The following is a 24557-nucleotide window of genomic DNA, read 5'->3' on the forward strand; positions in this document are numbered from 1 at the left end:
ATTACTAAATGCGGGCATTACAGCTATTAAAGGTGGCAATTACAATTGATAAGGAAGAGCATTACAATCACTAGAGACGGGCATTACACTACAAGAAGTGGAAATTACAATTACTAACAATGCACGTTACAATCACTTGGGATGGGCAATACTAAGGATAGGCATTAATACAACAACTAAGGATAGACATTGCAGTAACTATGGATGTGCACTACATTTACTAGATTTGGGCATAACAGTTACTAGTGATGGGCGTTACAATCAGTGAAGATAGGCATTGTAATTCCTTAGCACGGGCTTTGTTCATCGATCGGCTTGTGGTTAATTGTTATTTCGTAAATAGAACGAGTTTCACAAAGAAAAAGGACCGATATCTATACACTTGAAAAACAAAGACAACAGTTTTGAAGTTGTCATGAACTTTATTATAAGTAATAAAATTCAGAACCTCATGAAAATATTTTTTAAACATTAATTCAATAAAAATGAAATCAAAATATTGAAAACAAATCAACTTCAATATATTAGTAAAGAAAATTCTTCTGCAGTCTCCATTTCAGCACTGAAATAAAAAAAAGAAGTCCGTATATATTCACTACAATTGAAAAGTGTCACATATGTTACATGTAACGTAATTTATTGAATATTAATAATCACATTCAGTCTGAGCAGCAAGTTAAAGCTTAAACTTATCGATCAGAGTTTGAGTACGAACCACATTCAGTAAAAAGTAAATTGCGACTTGAGTTAGTGTTCTTGTTTCCTTTTGTTTGTAAATGTGAACATGATAATAAAAATAAACTTACCTTATAACCTGACAGAAGATTGACCGTGACCAACTTCTCCGCTAACAGCTCCAAAGACTTCTGCACTGGAAACAAGATTCGTTCATACGGTTAAAAATAATTTGAAAATGCAAAAGTGATAATTTGTATGTCAAAATTTCTAGGGAGTAAGGTTTTGGTTGGAAAAAAAATCACAACTCCTTTATACGACCTACAAAGTCTGTTGATATCAAAACATATTTTAATAACATTTCTTTCCTTTTTTATATGGACACTGATTTGTTTTGTGAAAACCCCTTTTCTTTCTACACACATCTCAAATCAGTCATAAGAGATGTTGTTATTTTTAGAAAGTTCCAGTAATAAGGATTTCATGGTCTAGATAATGTGAAAGTTGCTCAGAGCACAATTCAGGTTTGTCTTTTTTTTAACTTTATCTTTACAAGATAATCTTAGTATAATAACAGAGAAGGGTAGGTAAGAGAACTATGTTAAGTGGGTAAATTCTGATAAAATTTATATTAAACAAAAAACAGTTATAATGCTTTACCATTCAATAACTTACCCATAAATTCTTTGATAGTGTTGTGAATGGCGGACTGGTTCAAGTTTGATTCCAGAATGTTCGAAAGGCTTTCAGATACTGCAGTGTCAGCGATTTCTATAACAAAAGACGTATTTGTTACCAAATACATTGTCAGAGACTATCCTTTTAATATTTGAACTTTAAACGTCTATATATTACGCCACTTGGGTTAATGCAACCTTACTATTTTATGTCAATATTAGAAAATAGAGGCTTCTGGCATGTGTCAGATTTTGATGGGATTAAACGTTATAACAACAATAGTCATTTAACAGTTTCATGAAAGAGGTACCGGTATCTTTAAAAAATACTAGGCCATATTTGCTTTTTAGCTGATGAATATATACTATTTTTTTTTTTTAGCATCCTGTAAAATTATACCTCGGTCACAAATCCAATCCGACCGCCGCCCGATGATCGGCCGACGTATTTTTTCGCTCATCGGACCAGCGGCCGGCCAATGATCGCACGGACATCGGGCCATTTTAGAGCATCGGGCGGCGGTCGGACAAATTTTAACTCTCACTTAAAATTTTACCCGACGTCGGGTCCGGGAAGGAATCGAGTTGAGATCGGATGAAGATCGGACGATCATCGCACGGAGATCGCCCGGTGATCGCCCGACATTTGGGTCATTGTACATGCGCCGGGAAAAATCAAGGTATGGCTAAGTGACATTTAAATTGGCCGGCGACCGTCCGATCGCCGGACGGCCTCCGCCCGATGACTGGCGGACGCCGGACGGTGCCCGTCAGGTGTCCGCCGTGAGACCGAAGGACTCCGATCAGCGCTTTGCGGATCATGTGGGTAGGTAGGTTCCGCCATGCATCTTGACTGATTTGAATGCGAGGCCCGACTTTTGCACATAGCTCTTGAAACATGTCTGGCTCCATACGCAAATAAGCCTTGAAATCGCCATGGTGCTCCAGACGCAGCTCCTGCATCAGCGTCTCGTACTGCCCATAGAGGGGTCGTCGCTGAATCCAAGGCTTAACCCACCATCGCCTTTGACGTCGCTGTCGGGCTTCAATTTCCATTTCTGCTACCAAAGCAGCTACCGCAATGTTGAGGCGGTGTCTAGCTATTGCTAGCCTCTCCCTCAGCCTCGCTATTCTCTGCTGCCGGTTCATGAATCGATCACTGGTAATTTTCTGTCTGCGAATGAAAGACTGTGGGATTTATATATTATTTATATACCATTTTCCAGACGGCGGGTAACAGTTACCTCGCGGAGTCCGGCCGGCGCCCGGCCGATGCCCGCCAGATTGCCGTCCGGACAACGTACGATTCATTTAAATTTTCCGGCATCCTTGCGGCGCTCGGACGATACCCGGGCGATAGCCGGCCGATAATCGGCCGGCCGCCGTCCGATTAATAACCCGATGCTCCACCCAAAAGTTTTCCCGAACTGTCCGATTGCCGGCCGATCATCGGCAGATGCCCGGCCGGCGCCCTTTTGTGCAAACAACAGTGTCACTCATCGGACGGCGACCGGCTCCGACGTGTACAGTCCGTCCGATGCCTAGATATCGGACGCATCGGCCGGCGGCCGGGTGATTTGTGACCGAGGCATACAAGCATTTAAAAGACAAGGAAGCAGAGTTGACAATACATTTCTATATGACCTTGCAAGAACCGACACCTCCATTTTGTACCATTTGATGTTGAATAAAACAAGTTGAAATGTATTACGATCGTTAGCGGTATTATGAAAAGTTACACTTACGGCTGATGATGCTTGGAGACAAAGAAATGTCGTCTGCAGTATTTTCCAGGATGACATTTTTGTTGCCTAGCGACGCTTGTCTCTCCGTCAACAAGGTGTCTGCAGCATTTGATATGATACGAGACACGTAATCTCCGACTGCAAATAACAGCATTTAGATCTAAATAAATGTCTGCTTGGTTTCCAGGATATTGAGCATTAGCGTTACATTGCATATTTTTTCTTAACAAAATTGTCTTAAGCAAAATTTTCGAATAGGCTTAAAAATAATTTTATGAAACAGTTACCTAGTTTTTCAAAGTTCTCATGAATTCCTGTAGCTTGTGCACTTTCAGCATCCATTGGACATTCTGTAGACGAAATAGGTATATGTTTTGACTATCAAAGATAAAAGACTGTACAACACATGATACCTGTCAATGATTGATTGAATAATATTATTGACACAGCAAAACATATTTATCGGAATTAAAACTAAAAACAGTGGTGTAATAATATCTACTGACATGAAGTTTCGACAATAAGCGCATGTCCAGTTATTGTTGATGATGTATATTAAGTTTCATTTGAATTAGATTGACACTGTAGGTGGACTTAAATACACATAATCAAATGTAGCTGTAATACTCAAACTACAAAAATAGACAAAACTAAAAAAATATCAAATATGGAAGTCTGGATATTATGCGCATGCCCACTTCATGTTGGTGATGTATTCCATTGAGGAGTTGAGTAAACAATGTACATAACTACAGATGTACGATGTAGTTGATATAATTTAGAGTAAAAAAAGTCATAACACAAGAAAAATAAATCATTCTGCAAAGTCCCGGCAATAGGTAAATGTCCACTTTCAATTGATGTTTACCAAATTTTAGCTGAATTGTATGAGAACAAGAAAGTGTACATGTGACGGTGACGGACTGAATGATGTTGGTACTGTTTGAATACAGTGTAAAGTTCAACTATATTCCTTGGGTTTTATATCAAATTTACTGCACGGTTAATGCAGTATATATATTTTTATTGACTAATTAAACAAGTTTTTTCGATCAAGAAGTAATGCATTGAATGCATAAATCAATTCAGTACTTACTTTAACATCATGACAATTAAAAACAAAGAAGGTACGTATATTTTTCTGAATTCCGAACAACAACATACATATTGAGGCAAGACCCTTTTGGTAGGGCAACAATTAGGCCATTCAAAAAGTTTAACCCGTACCCAGTTTTTAACAAGGCAAGTTATATGTCAAAATGTTTGTAAAGGTCTGAAGTTTATCAGGCTGCTGGCATAAATTGGCATAAATGGTGGCGATCTGAAAAATCCAAGATGGCGTCCAAGATGGCCGCCATAAAAGTAATGATGGCTAGTACAATGTTTAAATACACCATCATGTTTACATTTTCATATAAATTTTAATTATTTTCTGTTAATATTAACTACGATATGTCAGATTTTATGAGTATCTTTTTAACATAAATTGCCTAAAATTATTATGCAGATTAAAGGTCAAAAGGTCAAATAATCATAAAACTCAAATATCGGATAGATAAAAGTATATATTTAGCATAGGATTTCAGGACAATGTTTAGATTTGAAAAGTATTTATTGCAAAAACATGTCCTTAAGTGAGCAGTTCTCACGGTACCGTGAATGCTACTTAGTGAGCCGTATTCAAAGTACCGTGAATACTACTCAGTGAGCACTACTCACGGTAATGTGAACACTACTCAGTGAGCAGTACTGACAGTGTGATGAACGCTTCTCAGTGAGCAGTACTCACGGTACCGTGAACACTATTCAGTGAGCAGTACTCACAGTACCGTGAATACTACTCAATGAGCAGTACTCACGGTAATGTGAACACTACTCATTGAGCAGTACTCACGGTACCGTGAACACTACTCAGTGAGCAGTACTCACGGTACCGTAAACACTACTCAGTGAGCAGTGCTCACAGTACCGTGAGTACTACTGAGTGAGCAGTAATCACGGTAATGTGATCATAACTCAGTGAGCAGTACTCACGGTACCGTGAACACTACTTAGTGAGCAGTACTCACGGTAATGTGAACACTACTCAGTGAGGAGTACTCACAGTGTCATGAACACTACTCAGTGAGCAGTACTCACAGTGCCGTGAACACTATTCAGTGAGCAGAACTCACAGTACCGTGAACACTTCCCAGTGAGAAATATTCACAGTACAGTACTGTGAACATTAACCAGTAAGGAGTATTCACAGTCCGTGAACACAACTAGATGATCAATGTTCTGTGAAAAGTACTCAGAGCTGTGATCACTCCATAATGATCATTAGCAATGATCATTGAGAAATTGTAACCCCAGCACACTTAGAGTCCTTCCCACTGAACATTTCTCACCACACTAAAAAGGGACACCGTTGTAAAAAAAAATGTGACCGTGCGACCACATACACGCATCACAGGATCGATGCCCCTTTCTCTAACGAAAAAGGGGCGACATTTTTGTCAACCTACCATATCCCCTTTTGGGATAGGTTATCAGTCAACTATTAAACAAGGGGTTTGAAGAAATAGTTTATATATGGCATCTTTCTTACGATTAATCAGGGTAATCGTGTCAATTTGTTTTCAGTTTTGACATTTAAAACCGAATATGATTATATAGTTTTTTGGAAAGTATGACGATGATTATTTTTTCAGCTCCTGTAAAACTGATTTACTAGACTTTTAATTATTTCAGTGACATCGTCGAAACGTTTTAAAAACGTTTTATAATGTTCTATCAAGGTGCATATATTTCAAGTTATGCAAAAATATACTCTATTTTTGTATGCAAATCTTTGCTTGAGGCAATATGCACACAATAATTGAATAGCATTGAAAACCTGGCTATGGATAATACGACATTATCCGTGTCCATGATAACAAATATAAATAAATGTTCTAATGTTATATACAGAAGTTAAAACAATTACCCTAAATGAACCAAATATGTAGCTATTCTGATGATCTGACCTCATAATGGATAAAAAAATCCCTATCCTTAGGGGAATACAAAACATAAAATAGAACTAGAAACCGACCACAAAATGTTTTTTTTTATACCTGCATAACTTGAGGAAGAAAATTAGACACATGCATCAATATGTATCAACTTAGTCAAGTACTTTTCTGTTTACCTGCCTGTAATGCGCATATAAAGTCACATTAGTATGAGTACCTTTACACCACAGTTTTACTGTAAAACATCAATAATTGTCATTTTTTGTATCAGATAATCTTTATGTGCCATTCTTTGAATTCTTTCAAAAAGATTTATAAGTTCTAATTTTCTAAACTACAATTTAGTGATATAAGGAATTGATAAAATTTGTATTTTAGCAGGAATTTGACCTTTGACATATTTTTTTACCTTTAGATGTAACAATTTAAATGTTTTACAATTCATGAAAGGTGTGTTGCAAAAATTCTACAACACAGTGCATGCCAGCAGTTTATTTCATCAAAAGTGAATGAAGAAAATCTTATTTTTTACAAAAGCACTTTTTTTCATTTTATGGCGGCCGCCTTGGATTTCTCAGCTCGCCACCATTTTTGCCAATTTATGCCGACACTTTCAGAATCTACAAGCTTTTACGAAAAATTTGGTATATAACATGTCTTGTTAAAAACTGGGTCCTGGTTACCCCTAGAAATAGTGGACTTTCTTGGCCGAAGTCACCCTACCATTTAAAATTAATGTAAATAAAGCAACAAACCTTCGTTTGCTCTTGGAGTAGCCAAGACTTCCGGTAGTACTTTGTTTTTCTTGTAAGGAGTTTTAGTAATAACCATGTCCCTGGTACCAGTCTCGTTTACAATTGTTGATGGGTCTACGGTTTGACCTCTACGAGCATAAAATCGTCTGCGGAGCCGATTTCTGAATCTTGCCCACTGCAAATAACCAAATTGTGTGGATGTGGATTTTTTAAACAAAATGTGAATGGAATTGACAAATAGAATTAAAGCCTTTATAGTGTTACTCGACATTGTAAAGAGACATTTTAAAAATGATATATCAAATCTCTTTTCAGTAGCGTCACTATAGCATTCAATGAGTAGGCCCTATTCCCTTCTTATTATAATGCTCTATTCTAATCGCACATTTGACTTACCCGTTCATTGCATGATTGCTTTAAACTCACAATCCACGCAAAACAACCGGTACTTTCCTTCTCCATTTTTAGTTCATGGTGAAAAGTTTCGAATAATTCAGCGTTGTCAGCCTAGTCTGGACGATATGTCGTAACTAATGAGCGGCGTCAATTGTTTTCTTGACGTCATGACGTCAACTAAATAGACATACAGTAATGATAAAGTCCGAAAATATACAAATTTCGAATATCGATTGTAGAATTTATCTGTGTCCGTATATTAGACTAAGAAAATTACATTTCAAGCAATCGAAATACATTTTTATTACAGTAAAGCTAAAAGTTACACAAACTAGAAAAATAGAAGAAAAGCTGAGCGAACTATACTTCTGATAGCAACCATGAAAAGGTAATTAAACATGTGGGCATTGAAGAAATTACCCAGAAATCGTCATACTAAAGTGCAGTTCACATGCAATAACAATACTTTTCTGTTTTGGAGGGCATCATATACCACAAGCTAACAGACTAAATGTATTCGCTGGATCCTTTGTCAATACAATGCTCTTAATGTTTCGAGACAAAATTTGCTTTGAAACGCGTGAATGATACTCTACAACAGAGTAATTTGTTTGTTTGTTTGTTTTGGGTTTAACGCCATTTTTCAACAGTATTTCAGTCATGTAACGGCGGACAGTTAACCTAACCAGTGTTCCTGGATTCTGTACCAGTACAAACCTGTTCTCCGCAAGTAACTGCCAACTTCCCCACATGAATCAGAGGTGGAGGACTAATGATTTCAGACACAATGTCGTTTATCAAATAGTCACGGAGAACATACGCCCAGCCCGAGGATCGAACTCACGACTCCGCGATCCGTAGACCGACGCTCTACCTACAGAGCTAAGCGGGAGTAATTTGTAATTTGATGTAAATGCCAATGTGTGCTTATGGCCAATTGAAAAAAAAATAAACTTGGTTTACCATGCCATTTCACTTGCTCTTATATCTCATATATACTACACGCTCCAGTTATAGCACAGCTTTGCTCTGAAGTAGATATAAAGTATTGCGACGTCAAAGAAAACACGTACACTAACCTATTGTACAAAGTAGCATGTAAAATGGTCCAAACTAAATGCTGGTACAAGTTCAAGAATAGAACAGAAAAAAAGTATGTTGATTCGGTATATCCCATATTTAAGGATATTTATTTGATACAAATATACCCATTTTATAGATTCATATATTTACAGTTTGGTCTTTATTTCCATATATACAAGATGGAGCAGCTCCGTATTTTCCTGTACTGAATCAATATAAGACACCCTTATATCGTTTTTCGCTTAAAAAACGTTAAATGTTATAACCTACTGTTTTGTTTTTGTCAGGGGTATTTATTGCCATCAGCTTTAGACAGATTCGGAATACCCACGCCAGACTGTATATACACCAGGAAATGTAAACTTTTGTACAGTTACATAAAAGATACAAGGAAATTCATTGATGCAAGCATCAAAGACGCCGCCAAGTGTTGTGTCTGAAGTACATTTATTGCAATATGAGAAATCACCTAATCATTACTTTATTAGTCTGACTAGCACATAAAACAATTATGTTATAAACATGAAGAATATAACATTGCGAGTAGGTGGTCCCTATACATACAAAATTAAAGTAATTATTTCACTAACTAAGGTCACCTCCTGTGAAAAGTTGTGGTTCACAGAAACCATTATTTTTATTATCATGTAATGTAATGAGTGTTTCTATTTACTGATGAAGTTTTATGGACCTTAGTCACCTACATTATAGATTTCAGAATGCAGATTATACACAGCAATTTACTGTTTCCGTTGCCAAAAACAACCAAAAATTTTGTCCAAGAAAAGAATGATATAACATAAATAATCTCTATATTGCCCCTATTCACAAAGCATGAATCTTTCTTATATACTTTTGAATATCATAGAATTCATTTTTTTTTTCGGACGAACGATAAACTTGAAGTCCTTGTTGAACTGTAATGTTACTAGGAGTATGTCAGTGTCTAGTTCAAATCTAATATTACAAGAAATTTAGAAACCACTGCCAAAGTGTAGAAAATATTTCAATGAAAATGTTTTTTTTTTTGTTTTTTTAATTTTTTTTTGTCAGGAATGGACTTGGCGTTACTAGTCGTATGTCAGTGTCTAGATTCAAATCTAATATTACAAGAAATTTAGCAAGCATAATAACCCACTGCCAAAGTGTAGAAAATATTTCAATGATTTTTTTTTTTGTTCAAAAATGGACAAATACAAAAACTATCTATTAAATTAAAAAAAGAAAAAGAAAAAAAGGAGCAAGTAACAAGATATAATAAAACCAGAGCAACTGACTAGTCATATAAGATCAAAGTCACTGATGCTTTGATAAGTTATGGTCCCATGGCTTTTGATATTTCGATCTAACCACATTTAAAGAAGTATTAACTTGACACTGACAAATTCAGCCAAATGCTCTTTAGCCTATTGCACACCTTAGTTGACAGTCTATATCTGTAAACTATGAGTAGATCTATATGACACATAAGCAAAAAAAAAAAAAAAAATAGAAATAGGAATTTGCAAAAGTGTGCGCATTCTGAAACATTCTGAAATTACATCACTGTACCTATCAACAAAGAAAATAAGACAAAAAGGTTAAAGATAAGTTAACAGAGGCATTTCCTTCGTCCATTTCAACATATCTATGCTTATTGATTCCTTTATTTACTTTGTAAATACGTTTTTCTTTCCAAGGAATTTTTATGCAGGCAAATTGTAATTTTCCATAATTGTGTTTAATGTTCAAGATTATTGTAAAATACACGAACGCTCCCTTGTCCAGGCGATTCACGCGTTGTGGTATATCTGCGGTGTGTTCTATTTATTGATCGCGGCCGATCATATTGAATAGGACAAGTATTTGCACGCTGGGGAAAATATTTCATGATGGACCTGTGAATTCTTTACATTATGGGTGAAACAGGTCTCATAAGCGTAAATACGACTAGCTTCTACCGATTATAAAAACATACCGTACGATTTGTTGTGAATTATCTGTTGTTGTACTTTTAGTAATTCAACCGCCACCCTTGTTTAAGAGCAACATTTAAAAAACACGTTTTTTTCATCCTCAAGTAATAAGTAAGTAGACTCGCCCAGTTTAATCAATCTAGACGCATAATCTAACTATACGAGCGTCTATTTCACCCGATTTACATTCGGAACATTTTCACGCGTTTCGGGCTTTATCGTATGGTTAACATGGGATTTTTGACCCGTCCAAAGATGTTGGAAATGTTTGTCTCATTGTTTTTTTTTTTTTTAATAAACTGTTACTGCTTTCATTGTTTACCACTTTTTTTTCCACCCTTGCCCGAAAAAAAACGGTAATGAGTTTGTACACTGTTCAGACAATTGTGCTCTGTTGAAATTTAACCAAACACAAGTTTACCTGCATAAACAGAAAGCATGATATGTCACCATGCGCGGATCTAGAGTGGGGGTACCGGGGGTCCGGACCCCCTCTGGAAAATCTTTAAAAAAGGAAAGAAGACAAGAAGGAAAGAAAATGTTTTTCGAAAAAGGCAACATTAGGACTGCATGTAAAGTATATGCGGCTGCTGCTACATACGACCCCGACATAATTCATATTATTCATCTAAAAGAAACTAAGAATTTTACCTTCAAGAAAGCTTGATTTTATCATTTTCCCAAATTTAACAGGTTAGTCCATAAAACTGTCCCATAATGCAAAAAATGAACTGCTAAATTTCAAAATGTCCGGGGGGGGGGGGGGGGGGGGCAAGGGGATCGCCCCCACCCCCCTCTGAGAAAATTGGCTGTGTCCGTGCATGGTCACTATACCTGTCCAGTACTGGACATTACGGTAAACGCTTCTTTCCTGCACAAATGACAATTTCGCAACTTCTGTCCGGTTTGTACAAATTTCTGGCCGCGATAAACCATTTGATAGAGATGGTACCTAAAATAAAAAATTCAAATTCATCTTTATAGGTTTTTTTCAAGGTGAAATGATAGCTAAGTGCACCAATTTTCTAAGTATGTTTATGGTTTTCCTCTTCTCCATGTCAAAAATAGAAATATTTGATATCTAAAAAATGACTTTCTCAAAATATCTGAAGCAAAATGGACAACTCTTGTATTGAACGTCTTTCAAAGATTTTAGGACTTCCCCAATTATAGTCTATATCAAAAGCTCCCACAGCTAAATAAATTCAATAGAGTATAAGGTAAGTTTACTCTACTTTCAACATTTTGAAAGAGCCCATATTGAACTTCCTTTTGTCTTTTAATAAAGTCAAATTCCAAGACTAGCCAAGAGTCTAAAACACTTGAAAAAATTATGAGTGAAAGAGAATTACATGCTCTTTATTATAAGCTTACCAAAACCATACCAAAAATGTACCTTAAAGAAGTTATTAAAGGTTTTATATTGTAAACAAACCCCTACACCATTTTACCATCAATATTTTCCACTCATGAATGCACTCAATTCAGGTGATAATTATTAATATATTTGTAAATGAGAGGCCCCAACAAAAAACATTTTTCAAGTTGTGTAAACAGTATAAGTTTTAAATTAATGTTGATAGCTGAAATCAACCGATTACTTCGTTTTCAACAATAAATAAAACACCCTTTAGTTTGTTTAGGGTAGTTGACCTGTAACGAAATCAAATAGAGTAATCTCCATTATGCTTTTTAAGCATTTATTCGTTTTTCAAGGAAAGCAAATGATCGTGCTTGTTCCCTCCAGAGAATGTTTAAATTGAGAATTGCTTAAAATACATTACATAGAGTCATTACCTGTCAGCTACCTTAACATGTAGTAATTACAACCACTACCTTAAAACATTGTAATAATATTTGTTACCAATTTAACTTTTTTTGTTATTTCCTATTGTTGGATATATACATTTTACATTTTGATATATAAATGTTGTGTAAATAAATGTTTCACAATTGAGAACAATAAATAAACAACTTTGGCTAAAAGATCAAAACGTTTCTTCATGTCGTTAATTTTCTTCAAAGGAATGTATGCATTATTCTATATAATCTTCATGCATTACTAAACTTTCTGTCAGGGCCTCACTACAACTTACAAAATAACTGTCAGTGTAAATCATGAGAAAAGCGTGCATATTGTATATTTAATACAAAGTGATTTAAACAACTGTAGGTCATATTTTGTCTGCCTGGTAAGTTGTTTGAAAAAGGACCTATCTGATTTTCTTTCACTTTTGATCAATGTTTAAATTTGGCTTCAGTTTATTGATCAATTAAGAGTTGTCCCCCTTTGATTTATTTGGTTAGGTACCATCTCTACATTTGACTTGTAGAAAATGAGATCGGTAAGTAGGTCATGCTAAGAATAGAAATAGAAAACTTGACTTACAGAGTAACCTCCCTTATCAATAAATCGGATCAACATTTTCGACGAAATTGTAAATAAAAAAATATGTTCTGCTCTACAAATAAGGAGAGGAAAGACAGATAGAATTGTTTTAAATCACATAATAAGTTGCATTACATACATTTTTTATGTTTTCTTTTTGCCATTTTTTGTTTATTCACTAAAATGTATTGTGCAATATCGTTGATCCTTTTACAAACTATTCACTGTATTCACGTTTTATCTTTAGAAATATAATGTTGTTGTCATGGGATTGCCATTCAATAAATGAATTTCGGTTCCGTATGCAGAACCCAGGCTTTAGTCTACGTAATGATAATACATTGTATGCCTTTCTGCCGGTTTATCAAATGTGCATAATCACCTTAAGTGATAATGCCTTTTTTATGTATAAGGTTGGATTATATTTAGTTTTTGAAAGAGACTTCCATTTGCTGAAATAAGATTTAAAATATCTTACAGTTATAATATTTAGTTAAGGTACTAACTATCCGTGTTTTATGCACTTTGGGGTGGATATAGTTATAAACAAAATAACAATACAATAACTTTTTCAATCCTCTATTTGCTTTTAAACTTTGTTTGCAGGACTTTTATGCAAATGTGTCTTGTTATCTTAAAATAATGTTTTTCCTAAGATGCAATCAATCTGAACACCGTGTTCTTATGCCAACATATACACAGAGATTAATGTTAGCCTAACATGTGCTCAGCCATTGCTATATGATTTGGCAGATCTATATTAACTGGTCTATAGCCTCGCGGTAAATGGTTAGAACTGCTGATTGTATGCATAGACGACATTTGTTGTTGAACAACGTAGTTTGACTGCCTAAGACATAGCTTTTAGGAAGCATAACTGCAATAATGGTAATTAAGAGTGTGGATGTTCTCCAACAAAGTCGTCAGTGTGGATGTTCTCATTTTAATAATGTTGTTTGTTTTGATAAAATATCGTCAGATATCCTTGTACATAGCAAAATAAAACAATGGTTGACTATTATGCTCGTCACTGATATTAAATGAGCGTCAAAACTGTCCTCATTTCACGAAAATACGGCCAAAACTCACTTTCCTAGACAAAAGTGTGGTACAGCTCGTACCCTCTTTGCCAACTGTTTGCGTTTTCGAGCAAAAACCAAGCTATACGTACAACATGGAACACTTCCGCAGAATAGTATACTCCAGGCCGGGTACGGTGATCTTTATCTCGAGTCGAAAGCTGCAGTAATAAAAAAGTTACAAGACTTTTCTTACCTGAATCGACGTAAATTTGTGTGTGGCCAGCTCATTTGCGCTGCTTTTTGGTGACGTTGCATTCTTGGTTTCCCCACCGTGGATTTGCAAACGGCGTTTTTATTTCAGCTCAGTATTTGATGGAAGTAGCAACATAAATCTTGATAATGCCGATATGCAACAGTGGTATTTTGGGAACACAGTCTTTTCAGTGAATCTATATATTATTGTCTTACCAATACGAAGAGATTCAACCAAACAGGGCCCGCTATCAAACTGCTATGCTTCCAAATGTACCTAATTATTAGACTGGTTTTTGGCAAAGGATAGTAATGACATACAGAGAAAAGAGAACACTGACATTCTGATGTTTCTATTTTTTATTCTTTCACATTAAGACAACTTGAACAAAACAATTTAGACGGAATTGAGAATTTATTCCTTAAAACAGAAAATAATAACTTTATCAATACTGATACACGGTAAAGTGATTAAACATTGTTACTTAATTTTATTCATCAATGTATATAATAAACAAAACTGACATACCTGTGCTAATTAAAACAACATTTCAAAACAAATAATTATCACAAGTACAGAAAATTTTGTTACAAAATAAATACTTTGCATGGACGGAATGTGGCATTATTGTAGAACTTTTGTAAATACAGAATGTGGATATCATAATTCAAAATTATTTCATAACTTTGTATGGACAGAATGTGGATATCACAGTTCAGAATTATTGTAGAACTTTGTATGGACAGAATGTGGATATCAAGTTCACAATTATTGTAGAACTTTGTATGGACAGAATGTGGATATCACAGTTCAGAATTACTGTTACTGTATAACATTAAATGGACAGAATGTGGATATCACATTTCAGCATTATTGTAGAACTTTGTAAAGACAGAATGTGGACATCATATTTCAGATCATCTTACAACTTTGTATGGACGAAACGTGGATATCACATTTCAGAATTATAATAGAATAAATTTTAACTTTTAAACAGCATTAATTCTTTTAAACAAACATATCATAATACTTTGATGCAATCATTCATATTTTGCCCCTTTTTCAAGTAAACAATAAATTTTATTTATTTAAAATAAAGTTTCTAAACAATCTCAAAACTATGGACGAAATGTTGCACTCATTTACAAAATTTATTAAAGTACACATAAAAAAAAAATCATACAGAGATACCACTGAAGCATAGAGGGCTTTAACACAATAAAAATGTTTTTTTTTTAACTGTTACAAAATAAAGCCCACAACAAAATGCAATGAATTCTAGATATCATAAAATTTCATATCCAACATTTTGGCAAAAATAGATACTGTATGTAAACAAATTATTTCAAAACCATAAATATTTAATAAATAGCATTTTAAAGTATCACAGACTTATGGAGATCTATAATCAAAGGATAAGCAGTAAATAGGACCTTTAAGGAATATATTACGGTATGGAACATAGAAAAGAACAAACCAAATATCACATATAACTCTTATGAAAATTCATTTTGTTATATCAAAACAATACTTTAACAACCAATATGTTACTCTTGAAGATATTTTGAGCTCTAAACCAGACGAATGTATTAAAGAAAATGCGTCTATAAGCAATACAAAATAGTGAAGTGTGGATAAAACCGGTCACAGAATGTTTTTCACAATTCCCATTCACTTTAATGCACAATATAACGTTTTAGACTGAACAGTTTCTGAAATTGTCATTCTTTATTTGAACTGTAGATCTAGTCTGTATTGAGTGTGAGACAGACACCCTGTAGTACCCAGTGACTGATGTGCTCTGTTGTGGCCAGGTCAGCCTCAAATACCAGACCAACTCCCATAGCATTACGTCTCTGTGATGTAACATACACTGGAGTACGAAATGTATTCTGTAAACAGAAATAAATTTATTAAACATACAAAACTTCACACAAAATAAAGTATACACATCTATCATAAACTGAATTAAACCAACCTTTCATTTACTGTAAGTAGTGTCTACTATAAAATTTAAAACATAAGAAACAAGTAACAGCTTGTATCAATTACCAATGTATTATTATGTATACACATATATATATACATGTTTATAGCCACTTGTAAGATTTGATTTAGACAAATTTAATAAGGCCAAATAAAAGCAAAATTATAAAGTATACATGTGACACAGGGTGAGAATAATGTGCAGCTAAACCTCGACTTGAACCCGGAGCCTTGGGCAATTGTTTTAATACTCTACAGACTAAGCTACCCAGACACCAACACATATTCTCCACTTTTTACATAATCAAGTCCTATACTGTGACGGTTGCAACACTAGACCAGTATGTACAGAGCCATACCTGCAGTTTAAGCCTGTGGGCTTCTATGGGTATAATCTTCAGGATGGGTAACTCTTGTATCAACTGTTTGGGCTTTTGTTTAACGAGGCACATCTCATCTCGATCCCAGCCGGCACCCTCTAGATACAGACCATGTACAAAGCAACCTGGAATTTAAACAAATGACACAATTGTACATGTACATGTATACCTGCAGCTTACTACTTACAGAAATAAACTCAAGTGTTTTGAACTAAACAATGTTCACATGTTGTCAAAACAGATTTGTTCATAAATATTGTTACTGCTATATTCTAATAAGATTTAAGCATAAAATACTTATAGCTTAAGGCTTTTATATGATGCAAAGTATATGTGAATGTATCATTAGCCAACAATACCCATAAAAAGTGCTTATTTCAAAACAGCATTTTTCTGTACACCTCTTCCAAACAAGAGCTGTCTGATGACAGCGCGCTCGACTATTCGAAGCATTGATTGAAGAATGGGGTCAAAATATTTCCACGGATATTCAGACAAAAGAAATAAATAGATTAGACAAACAATGTTTCTGTATTACTTTGATTTCGATAAGTCTTTCACTAAATGGCAATGTATGAGCCAATTTCAGTCCAAAAAGGGCCATAATTCAGTCAAAATAGTTATGTACTCTTGCCTAAAGATGGGAAACATAATGATAAACAAGTGTTCAAAGTTTAAAAGTTTATGTCAAATAGTTTTGACAAAACATGGACTTGTATGAAAACAGAACCAATTTCAAAGTCCAAAAAGGGTCATAATTCAGCCAAAATAGATTACAGAGTTATGTTCTCTTTCCTACAGATAGAGACTATTATACTAAACAAGTGATAAAAGTTTCAAAGCCATATGTCAAACACTTTACAAAAAATATGAACTGGTACGAAAAAATTAACCAAGATTTCTAAGTCAAAAGGGGCCATAATTCAGCCAAAATCCTTGATGGAGTTATGTACTCTTGCCTATAACTGGACATGGTGATGGTAAACAGGTGTTGAAAGTTTCAAAGCTTTATCTCAAAAGACTTTGTCAAAATATGAACTGGTACGGAATATTAACCCAGATTTCTAAGTCAAAAAGGGCCATAATTCAGCCAAAATCCTTGATGGAGTTATGTGCTCTTGCCTATAACTGGACATGGTGATGGTAAACAAGTGTTGAAAGTTTCAAAGCTTTATCTCAAAAGACTTTGTCTAAATATGAACTGGTACGAAAAACTTAACCAAGATTTCTAAGTCAAAAGGGGCCATAATTCAGCCAAAATCCCTGATGGAGTTATGTACTCTTGTCTATAACTGGCCAAGGTGATTGTAAACAAGTGTTGAAAGTTTCAAAGCTTTATCTTAAAAGACTTTGTCAAAATGTGGACTGGTACGAAAAACTTAACCATGATTTCTAAGTCAAAAGGGGCCATAATTCAGCCAAAGTCCTTGATGGAGTTATGTGCTCTTGCCTATAACTGGCCATGATGATGGTAAACAAGTGTTGAAAGTTTCAAAGCTTTATTTCAAAAGACTTTGTCAAAATGTGGACTGGTACGAAAAACTTAACCAAGGTGTGACGCCGACGCCGTGGTGAGTAGGATAGCTCTACTTATTCTTCGAAAAGTCGAGCTAAAAATGTGCTGTGTACCAACTATCAACATATTCTGTTGAAAATCAAATGTATTGTAACTAGCTATCTAATAATATCTTCTCTAGGCTATAATCATACAGAATGCATATATATATCAGGTATAAAAGTAGATATAAAATCTTCTAAATTCTAGACCTAAAATTCTATCAAATTAAAATTTACAATTCCAAATCCCAATGTATTATATACTTGGTATGCAACTGTCTATCTTATATAGCATTTTTATCAGAATACATATGACCCGAAAATACAAACATTTCAATCATTATTTTTACTTCTTTGTTTGTTTGTTTTGGGAATTGCACCATTTTTCAACAGTATTTCAGTATTGTTAACAGAAGACAAGTTGCCTAACCAGTGTTCCTGGATTTTGTACCAGTACAAACCTATTCTCCACAAGTAACTGCAAACTTCCCCACATGAATCAGAGGTGGAGGACACATGATTTCAGACACAATGTCTTCTATCAACTGTCACAGGGAACATATGCATTGCCTGGGGATGAAACAAACGATCCCGCAATCTATAGATCTGCGATCTCCGTACTGAGCTAAGCCGGCAGACAAACCTTTATATTAGAAGAAAGGAGAGGAAACACCACATATGAAGCACAAACATGCATGCTCTTCTTTGCACAATGACACAAAACGAAGGTAGGTGTGTAATGGAACAGAAAATTATTCCTTACATATTTAAAGCCCATATGTTTAACCGTTCAAAACAGTGCTATCAATTATAAGTAAATGCACCACTGAAAAACTGCAAAATATGTGGTTTAGTAATCTGTTGGTATCTTGCCAACACCAGTGCTGTGTGACAAAAAAAAACTAGACTAGTTGTCAATTCACCATAAACAGATCAAAGATCCGACATCATTTTTTTATTTTGCACTTTTTTCATTATTACATAAACAGGGTAAGAAAAGCTAATGCCTGATACAAGTAGCAACATAGGGAAGATATATATAGTCTAAGCGATGTCACAATCCCTTATTCTGCTGACATCTGATTTTTCTGTATCTGAATACTGTGTAAGGGTTTTAAAACTATGCTTTTAAAATCTGCTCTGATTTTATTTCGATACTGTACGTACATCACACTTTGACCACCCAGTTATAGAAATATATATACACTTGAACTTCATACACTTTAACTCAGATAATTAGAAAACCAAATTGCCTTTATAATGGATATTTTTCCGATGATTTGAACTGCCGAAAACTCAAATAAATTTGACCATGTATTATAGCCTTTTATCTGCAGTAACGGTTCTTTAAGTTATAAGCATATTTTTATCATTCTAATATTTCAAAATGACATTTAATTTGAACTTTCAGGATTAAATTATAATTTGTAACCAGAAAATAAATTGACATTTCATTAATTTAAACTGTTTGATATATGACCTGTATATTGAGCATTTATGATAACTGGTACTTTGATTATGTCAAAATATTTTGTAAGAAATTTACTACACAAAACAATTTTAGTTTTAAAACCCTTTACACACTCCACATCTGAATAAAACTATCTGTTGTTGCACTCTGCTAAAACTCTGCTTCATTATCAATCACTGAGTAAACATTTATGCAGGTATAATGCTATACACATATGCAGAATTCTACCATGTTGGTTACGTGCAGTATGCCGTGTACTGTACCTTTCATGTTGGCAAAGCTACTAGTATCACCTGACATGATGTTACCCAGGCCTAAAAATGATCATATGTTAGTTTCTTGTTACAGTAGGCAAGGGTAGGTCACTCTGGTCTGGTTCTATTAAGACTAACATGTTTGCAAAGAGAAAAAGGGCAGGCCACTCTTGATACTGGTTTTAAACAAATAAAGGGCATGTCAATCTTGTTTTGTTTTAAACAGAGAAAGGCAGTTCAGTATTGTTTGGTTTTGGTTTTACAGGTTGTAATAACTTTGTTTTAATGAAGAGGGAAAAGGAAAGACCAATCTTGTTTCCTTTTTTGTGACACAAGCAGGTTGACCTGGGTAAGTTTAAAGACCATATTTGATATCTCTGAGTATCAAACAAATATTACCAAAAAACAGTATTCTCTAAGGACAACTGCTTTAAGTGAAACAAGGGAGAAACACTCTCCTTAACCTTTAACATGCTATATTTTTAAAATGAACTGGTCCATCATTCAATTAGGATAGTATCAATTATTACTCGAAGGGGTGTTCACTGAAAACTTACTGACTGAATAGTGAACAGTGCAGACCATAATCAGCTTTTACGGACGTGCAGGCTGTTCTTGGTCTGCACTGGTCGCAAAGGCAGAACCACTTGCTGCCAGCTGGCTAAAGGTTAAACTTTCATCTTCACTGACCTACTCAGTGAGGTTGAATTCTCACCCCTCCAGCCTGTCTATGTAAAGCTACCTCAACTGAGATGAGGTCTCAGATCACAGGGCTTGTTGAAATTTTGACAGAAATTCTCTTTAGCTGGGCAACATTTTAAATTCATGTCATAAAACCAGACACAGGCCTATCCCTTGCAATACCGAACATTATTTGAAATGTTTACACTAAATGTTGGTAAAACCAGCTCAAAGCTTCACACGTCTTTAAAAAGTAAAGAAGCAAAACAATAATAGAAATATAAATAAATATTTGTACTAGCTGGTTTTCAGTGAAGCATCTTACATAAATTTTAACAAATGCTTCTTTTGTGAAATTTCAAAACAAATTTAGATACAACTCTGCAATCCACAGTACTGAACAGTAGTCAAAATAAAATTGCCAAATTCTCAATGTGGAATGACACAGAAAACCTTCCAGTACAAATCAGTACGAGTTAAACAGAAAAAACAGTAAAAGGTAAATGGATGATAGGGATTAAATAAAAGACACTTTAAAAGAAAACTAGAGTGTTAGAAAAACAATGAAACTCATAACAAACTACATTCAACTTAAATATCATTCCCTTGTACTTATAATTACACTCAGATCAATGAACATTTGGTTTTACAAAATGAGCCATGCCATGGGAAAACCAACATAGTGGGTATGCGACCAGCATGGATCCAGACCAGCCTGCGCATCCGCGCAGTCTGGTCAGGATCCATGCTGTTCGCTAACAGTTTCTCCAATTCCAATAGGCTTTAAAAGCGAACAGCATGGAGCCTGACCAGACTGCGCGGATGCGCAGGCTGGTCTGGATCCATGCTGGTCGCATACCCACTATGTTGGTTTTCTCATGGCACGGCTCAAATATTATTCTGTATATTCAACAAAAGATTAATATTAGTTTGGCTAAAAAGATGATACAAGGTGATTAATTTAACAGCAACAGAAGTTATCATGTTTAAAACAGTATACAGACCTTGATGTGCTTTTTCAGTGACCTCATCAGGTTGTGTCCATTTTGTGACGGAGGTGTACAGAGTAGATTTGTCCAGAGGCCAGCCGTTCTTCCTGCACGTGGCTTGTACAAGAGCAGTTAAGTAGGATTCTGGGATATGAAGGCCGGACAGCCACATGACTGCTGGTTCCCCTTCATTCACCTGATCAACAAAAACAAAATATTATCAGTACTACAAAGCAGAAGAGAATATCTGTCAGTTTTCTCTTTAAATGGCTATATCTTTAATTGTTTATGAAAAAAGGGACCTAGAAAGATATAACAGGACAGCTCTACTATTCAAAAGTCTTAGTCACTGCAAAAGTTAAATTAATGAATAAGAAAAATCAAAATATGGGCCCCACTTTTGGGAAAAAGTAAATAAGTAAGTTATGGAACCTGTGCATTGCATGCTAGATCATTATTATGAACAAGTGTTTGAGGCTTCAATCAAATCCAAGAAGTGGTTACTGAGATACTAGACTAAACATGAAAACTTCACGAAAACTTTCAAAGTCCAAATATGGGTATAACTTTGCAAAAATGCAAGAAAGGGCCATAGAGCCTGTGCACTGTGTGTCATATTATCATAGCAAACATATGTGTGAAGTTTCAATCCATTCCCACATACATACAAAAACTATAACCAAAAATTTCTAAAAGTCCTAAAAGGGGGATAACTTTGTGAAAATTCAATATGCATTATGGAACTTGTATACTGCATGTCAGATCATCAAAGTGAGTTCCAATCCATTTATAATTTCCGCATGTTGCTTGGTTACTGCTATACCAGCTTTAATACATACAATAACTTAACCGAAGTGGGACATGGACGCAGATACTAATGTCAACATGGAAGCGGATGCCAATGAATTGGTAAGTGCAATAACTCTACCTATTCTTCAAATAGGAGAGCTAAAAAGATATCAAACATAATTAAAGAAATTAGTTATTTACTCAATCCTGAATATGGTGCTAAAGGCAATACTGTCTTTTGGTCAGAATAAATCAAAATATCATACCCAGCCATTATACTGTTTATATCTATGCTCAAAGTGGATGATCCAGTTGCCAAGTGACTTCAGGGTCTCTGGTGCGAGTCTGCGCCAAATTGCTGGAATCTGACCATTGAACAGTGACCTTGCTACATCATCCAACTCACTGGACATACCCACCTCACCAGCCAAAGCCTGAAAAATTGAATACATTTATAAATCAAAGTCAGAACTAGAAATGTTTCCATAGGATACAGTTGCCCATTATATGATGTTAGGACTCCTGTGAAAAAACACTTTATGCCACTCCATTTTATATGGCGGGGAAACAAAAAATACAGGTCAATAAAAAGTTAATCAAAACCTTAAGCAATCACCTAGTGATTAATACCCCCTAATACCTCTTTGTCTAAGGAAACAATATTAGTTAATACTTTTAGTTAGTGTAAAGGTCCTTAACACTACAATGCATGCTCCAACCTTAAAAACATGTTACACACATATGCACTTCATGGTAATCAAGTGAATAAAACTTCATTGGATTCTTTTTCCTGGGGTAAAATAAATTTTCAATATACCAGAAAAAAAAAGAAATTAGAGCAATTAAGTCAAAATCTGACTATATACCATTAACAAATACCAATATTCTCATATTAATGTCTCAGAAGATAAATAATTATTTTCAAACATACCCTCTTCAGTGTAACCAATGATTTTTTCATCCTGTTCACCAAAGCATTCCATCTCTCGAGCTCCTGCAACAACACAACTGTTGTGGGTGAGATCTCAACTCCAAATCTCTTACGAATCTTGTCCAGTTCAAACTCTTCAGGAATTTTACCTTCCACATCGCTGGCAATTTTCTCAATAAAGTCTTCACGACTTATGCCAGATGAACTCTCACCTGGTGGTTGTTAAACAAAGATATACATTAAACTAACTATACCATTATTAATACTGCAGAGGAAAAGCAATATTGTACTTAAGATAAAAGGAAAGTCTGATACAGTACATGTTATTTATAATGAAGTTAGGTTCCAGCTATTTATATCATCACAATATTTCCTGTACCACATAAACTCCTGATTATTAATAAATTTAAGTTTTCAAAGTTAATGCTTGAAAAAAAAAAACAATATTGTATGGCCCCTTAAAGGTGTGTTTAAGGCAGTGAGCATGTTTGATGGGGGACTAAGAGTTTAAACATTCAAGGGAGACGAGACTAAGTTGACTAACAACATTATATCTACCAAATCATTTCAAAAGGTACCTTTTGGTAATTTCTATCTAAACTGCTTTATATCAACATTGTAGCAATCTTTTAACAATGATGTAGATTTGAATATACATTTGTCAGTTTTCAGTAAGACAAAATTGTTGTTCTAGTAAAAATATTGTAATTATATTCTGAAAAATCTTTTAACTTATGAACAATATATTTTATCTACCCAAGGTACCCTTTTCATAATGTAATTCTCACAACATACATGGTAATAATACTTTTTTCCATAAATGAAACGGTTTTGTTGATTGTGAATGGGAGAAGATTCAGGTTTGAGTTGCTTCATTGGATAGAATACATGACATGTTTTTTAGGAGGGCAAGTCCCCTGTCTATAACAAGCTGTTTTTGGTGTGATCATTTCTATGACCAGTCATTCAAATTCCCTATATTTGACCAGATGCCCGAACATGTTTTTCACAACTGTAAATTTGTTTCCAGCTTTTTATAACAAGAGAAACTCACCCTTAGAACCTGTTAGAAGCCTCATATAAATTATATAGTCTGTGTAAATATAGAAATAGTATTATCATGTTCAGCTATAAAATTCATATCATAAACCTAAGACAATACAAAATTATAATATTAATATCATGCTATATAACTTAATGTCATAAACCAAAGACAATATAGAATTGCAGTATACTCATGCCATATAACTTAGATGTCATAAACGCAAGACAATACATAACTGTAGTATACTCATGCCATATAACTTAGATGTCATAAACGCAAGACAATACATAATTGTAGTATACTCATGCCATATAACTTAGATGTCATAAACCCAAGACAATACAGAATGTAGTATACTCATGCCATATAACTTAGATGTCATAAACGCAAGACAATACAGAATTGTAGTATACTCATGCCATATAACTTAGATGTCATAAACCCAAGACAATACAGAATGTAGTATACTGATGCCATATAACTTAGATGTCATAAACCCAAGACAATACATAACTGTAGTATACTCAT

At 34.7% G+C, this 24557-nt stretch overlaps 2 protein-coding genes across 3 annotated transcripts in view; both read right to left on the bottom strand.

Annotated features, from left to right (window-relative positions):
- Window positions 1–674: 674 nt before the first annotated feature.
- Window positions 675–7395, bottom strand: LOC123533120 (uncharacterized). The gene is made up of 6 exons (XM_053518824.1): window positions 7245–7395; window positions 6849–7023; window positions 3385–3447; window positions 3098–3235; window positions 1351–1446; window positions 675–871 (listed from the first exon to the last, which is right to left on the bottom strand). The coding sequence occupies exons 1-6, from the start codon at window positions 7308–7310 to the stop codon at window positions 690–692; spliced, it is 720 nt and encodes a 239-aa protein (XP_053374799.1). The 5' UTR covers window positions 7311–7395; the 3' UTR covers window positions 675–689.
- A 6892-nt stretch (window positions 7396–14287) lies between these two features.
- LOC123533121 (dynein axonemal heavy chain 10-like) overlaps window positions 14288–24557 on the bottom strand; it is a 72920-nt gene continuing 62650 nt past the window's right edge. The window contains exons 58-63 of one of the 2 annotated variants that reach the window (XM_053519270.1): window positions 22985–23196; window positions 22320–22487; window positions 21280–21460; window positions 19604–19654; window positions 16292–16437; window positions 14288–15838 (exon numbers count right to left, since the gene is read on the bottom strand). In XM_053519270.1, coding sequence (XP_053375245.1) covers window positions 15692–15838; window positions 16292–16437; window positions 19604–19654; window positions 21280–21460; window positions 22320–22487; window positions 22985–23196 — 905 coding nt within the window. In that variant the 3' untranslated portion in view covers window positions 14288–15691. The remainder of the gene's footprint in view (window positions 15839–16291; window positions 16438–19603; window positions 19655–21279; window positions 21461–22319; window positions 22488–22984; window positions 23197–24557) is intronic. The other variant, XM_053519271.1, reaches the window with a different exon arrangement.

Source organism: Mercenaria mercenaria, chromosome 12, assembly GCF_021730395.1.
Source record: "Mercenaria mercenaria strain notata chromosome 12, MADL_Memer_1, whole genome shotgun sequence".
Classification (NCBI taxonomy): Eukaryota; Metazoa; Mollusca; class Bivalvia; order Venerida; family Veneridae; genus Mercenaria; species Mercenaria mercenaria.

What these genes read in the sequence shown, in the direction of transcription:
- LOC123533120 (XM_053518824.1), bottom strand. Translation starts at nt 7,310, where the DNA reads ATGGAGAAGGAAAGTACCGGTTGTTTTGCGTGGATTGTGAGTTTAAAG. An exon ending in TACTCCAAGAGCAAACGAAG is followed by an intron (nt 3,448 to 6,848) that starts GTTTGTTGCTTT and finishes TTTCGTCTACAG; the next exon opens with AATGTCCAATGGATGCTGAA. An exon ending in CACTATCAAAGAATTTATGG is followed by an intron (nt 872 to 1,350) that starts GTAAGTTATTGA and finishes TCTTGTTTCCAG; the next exon opens with TGCAGAAGTCTTTGGAGCTG.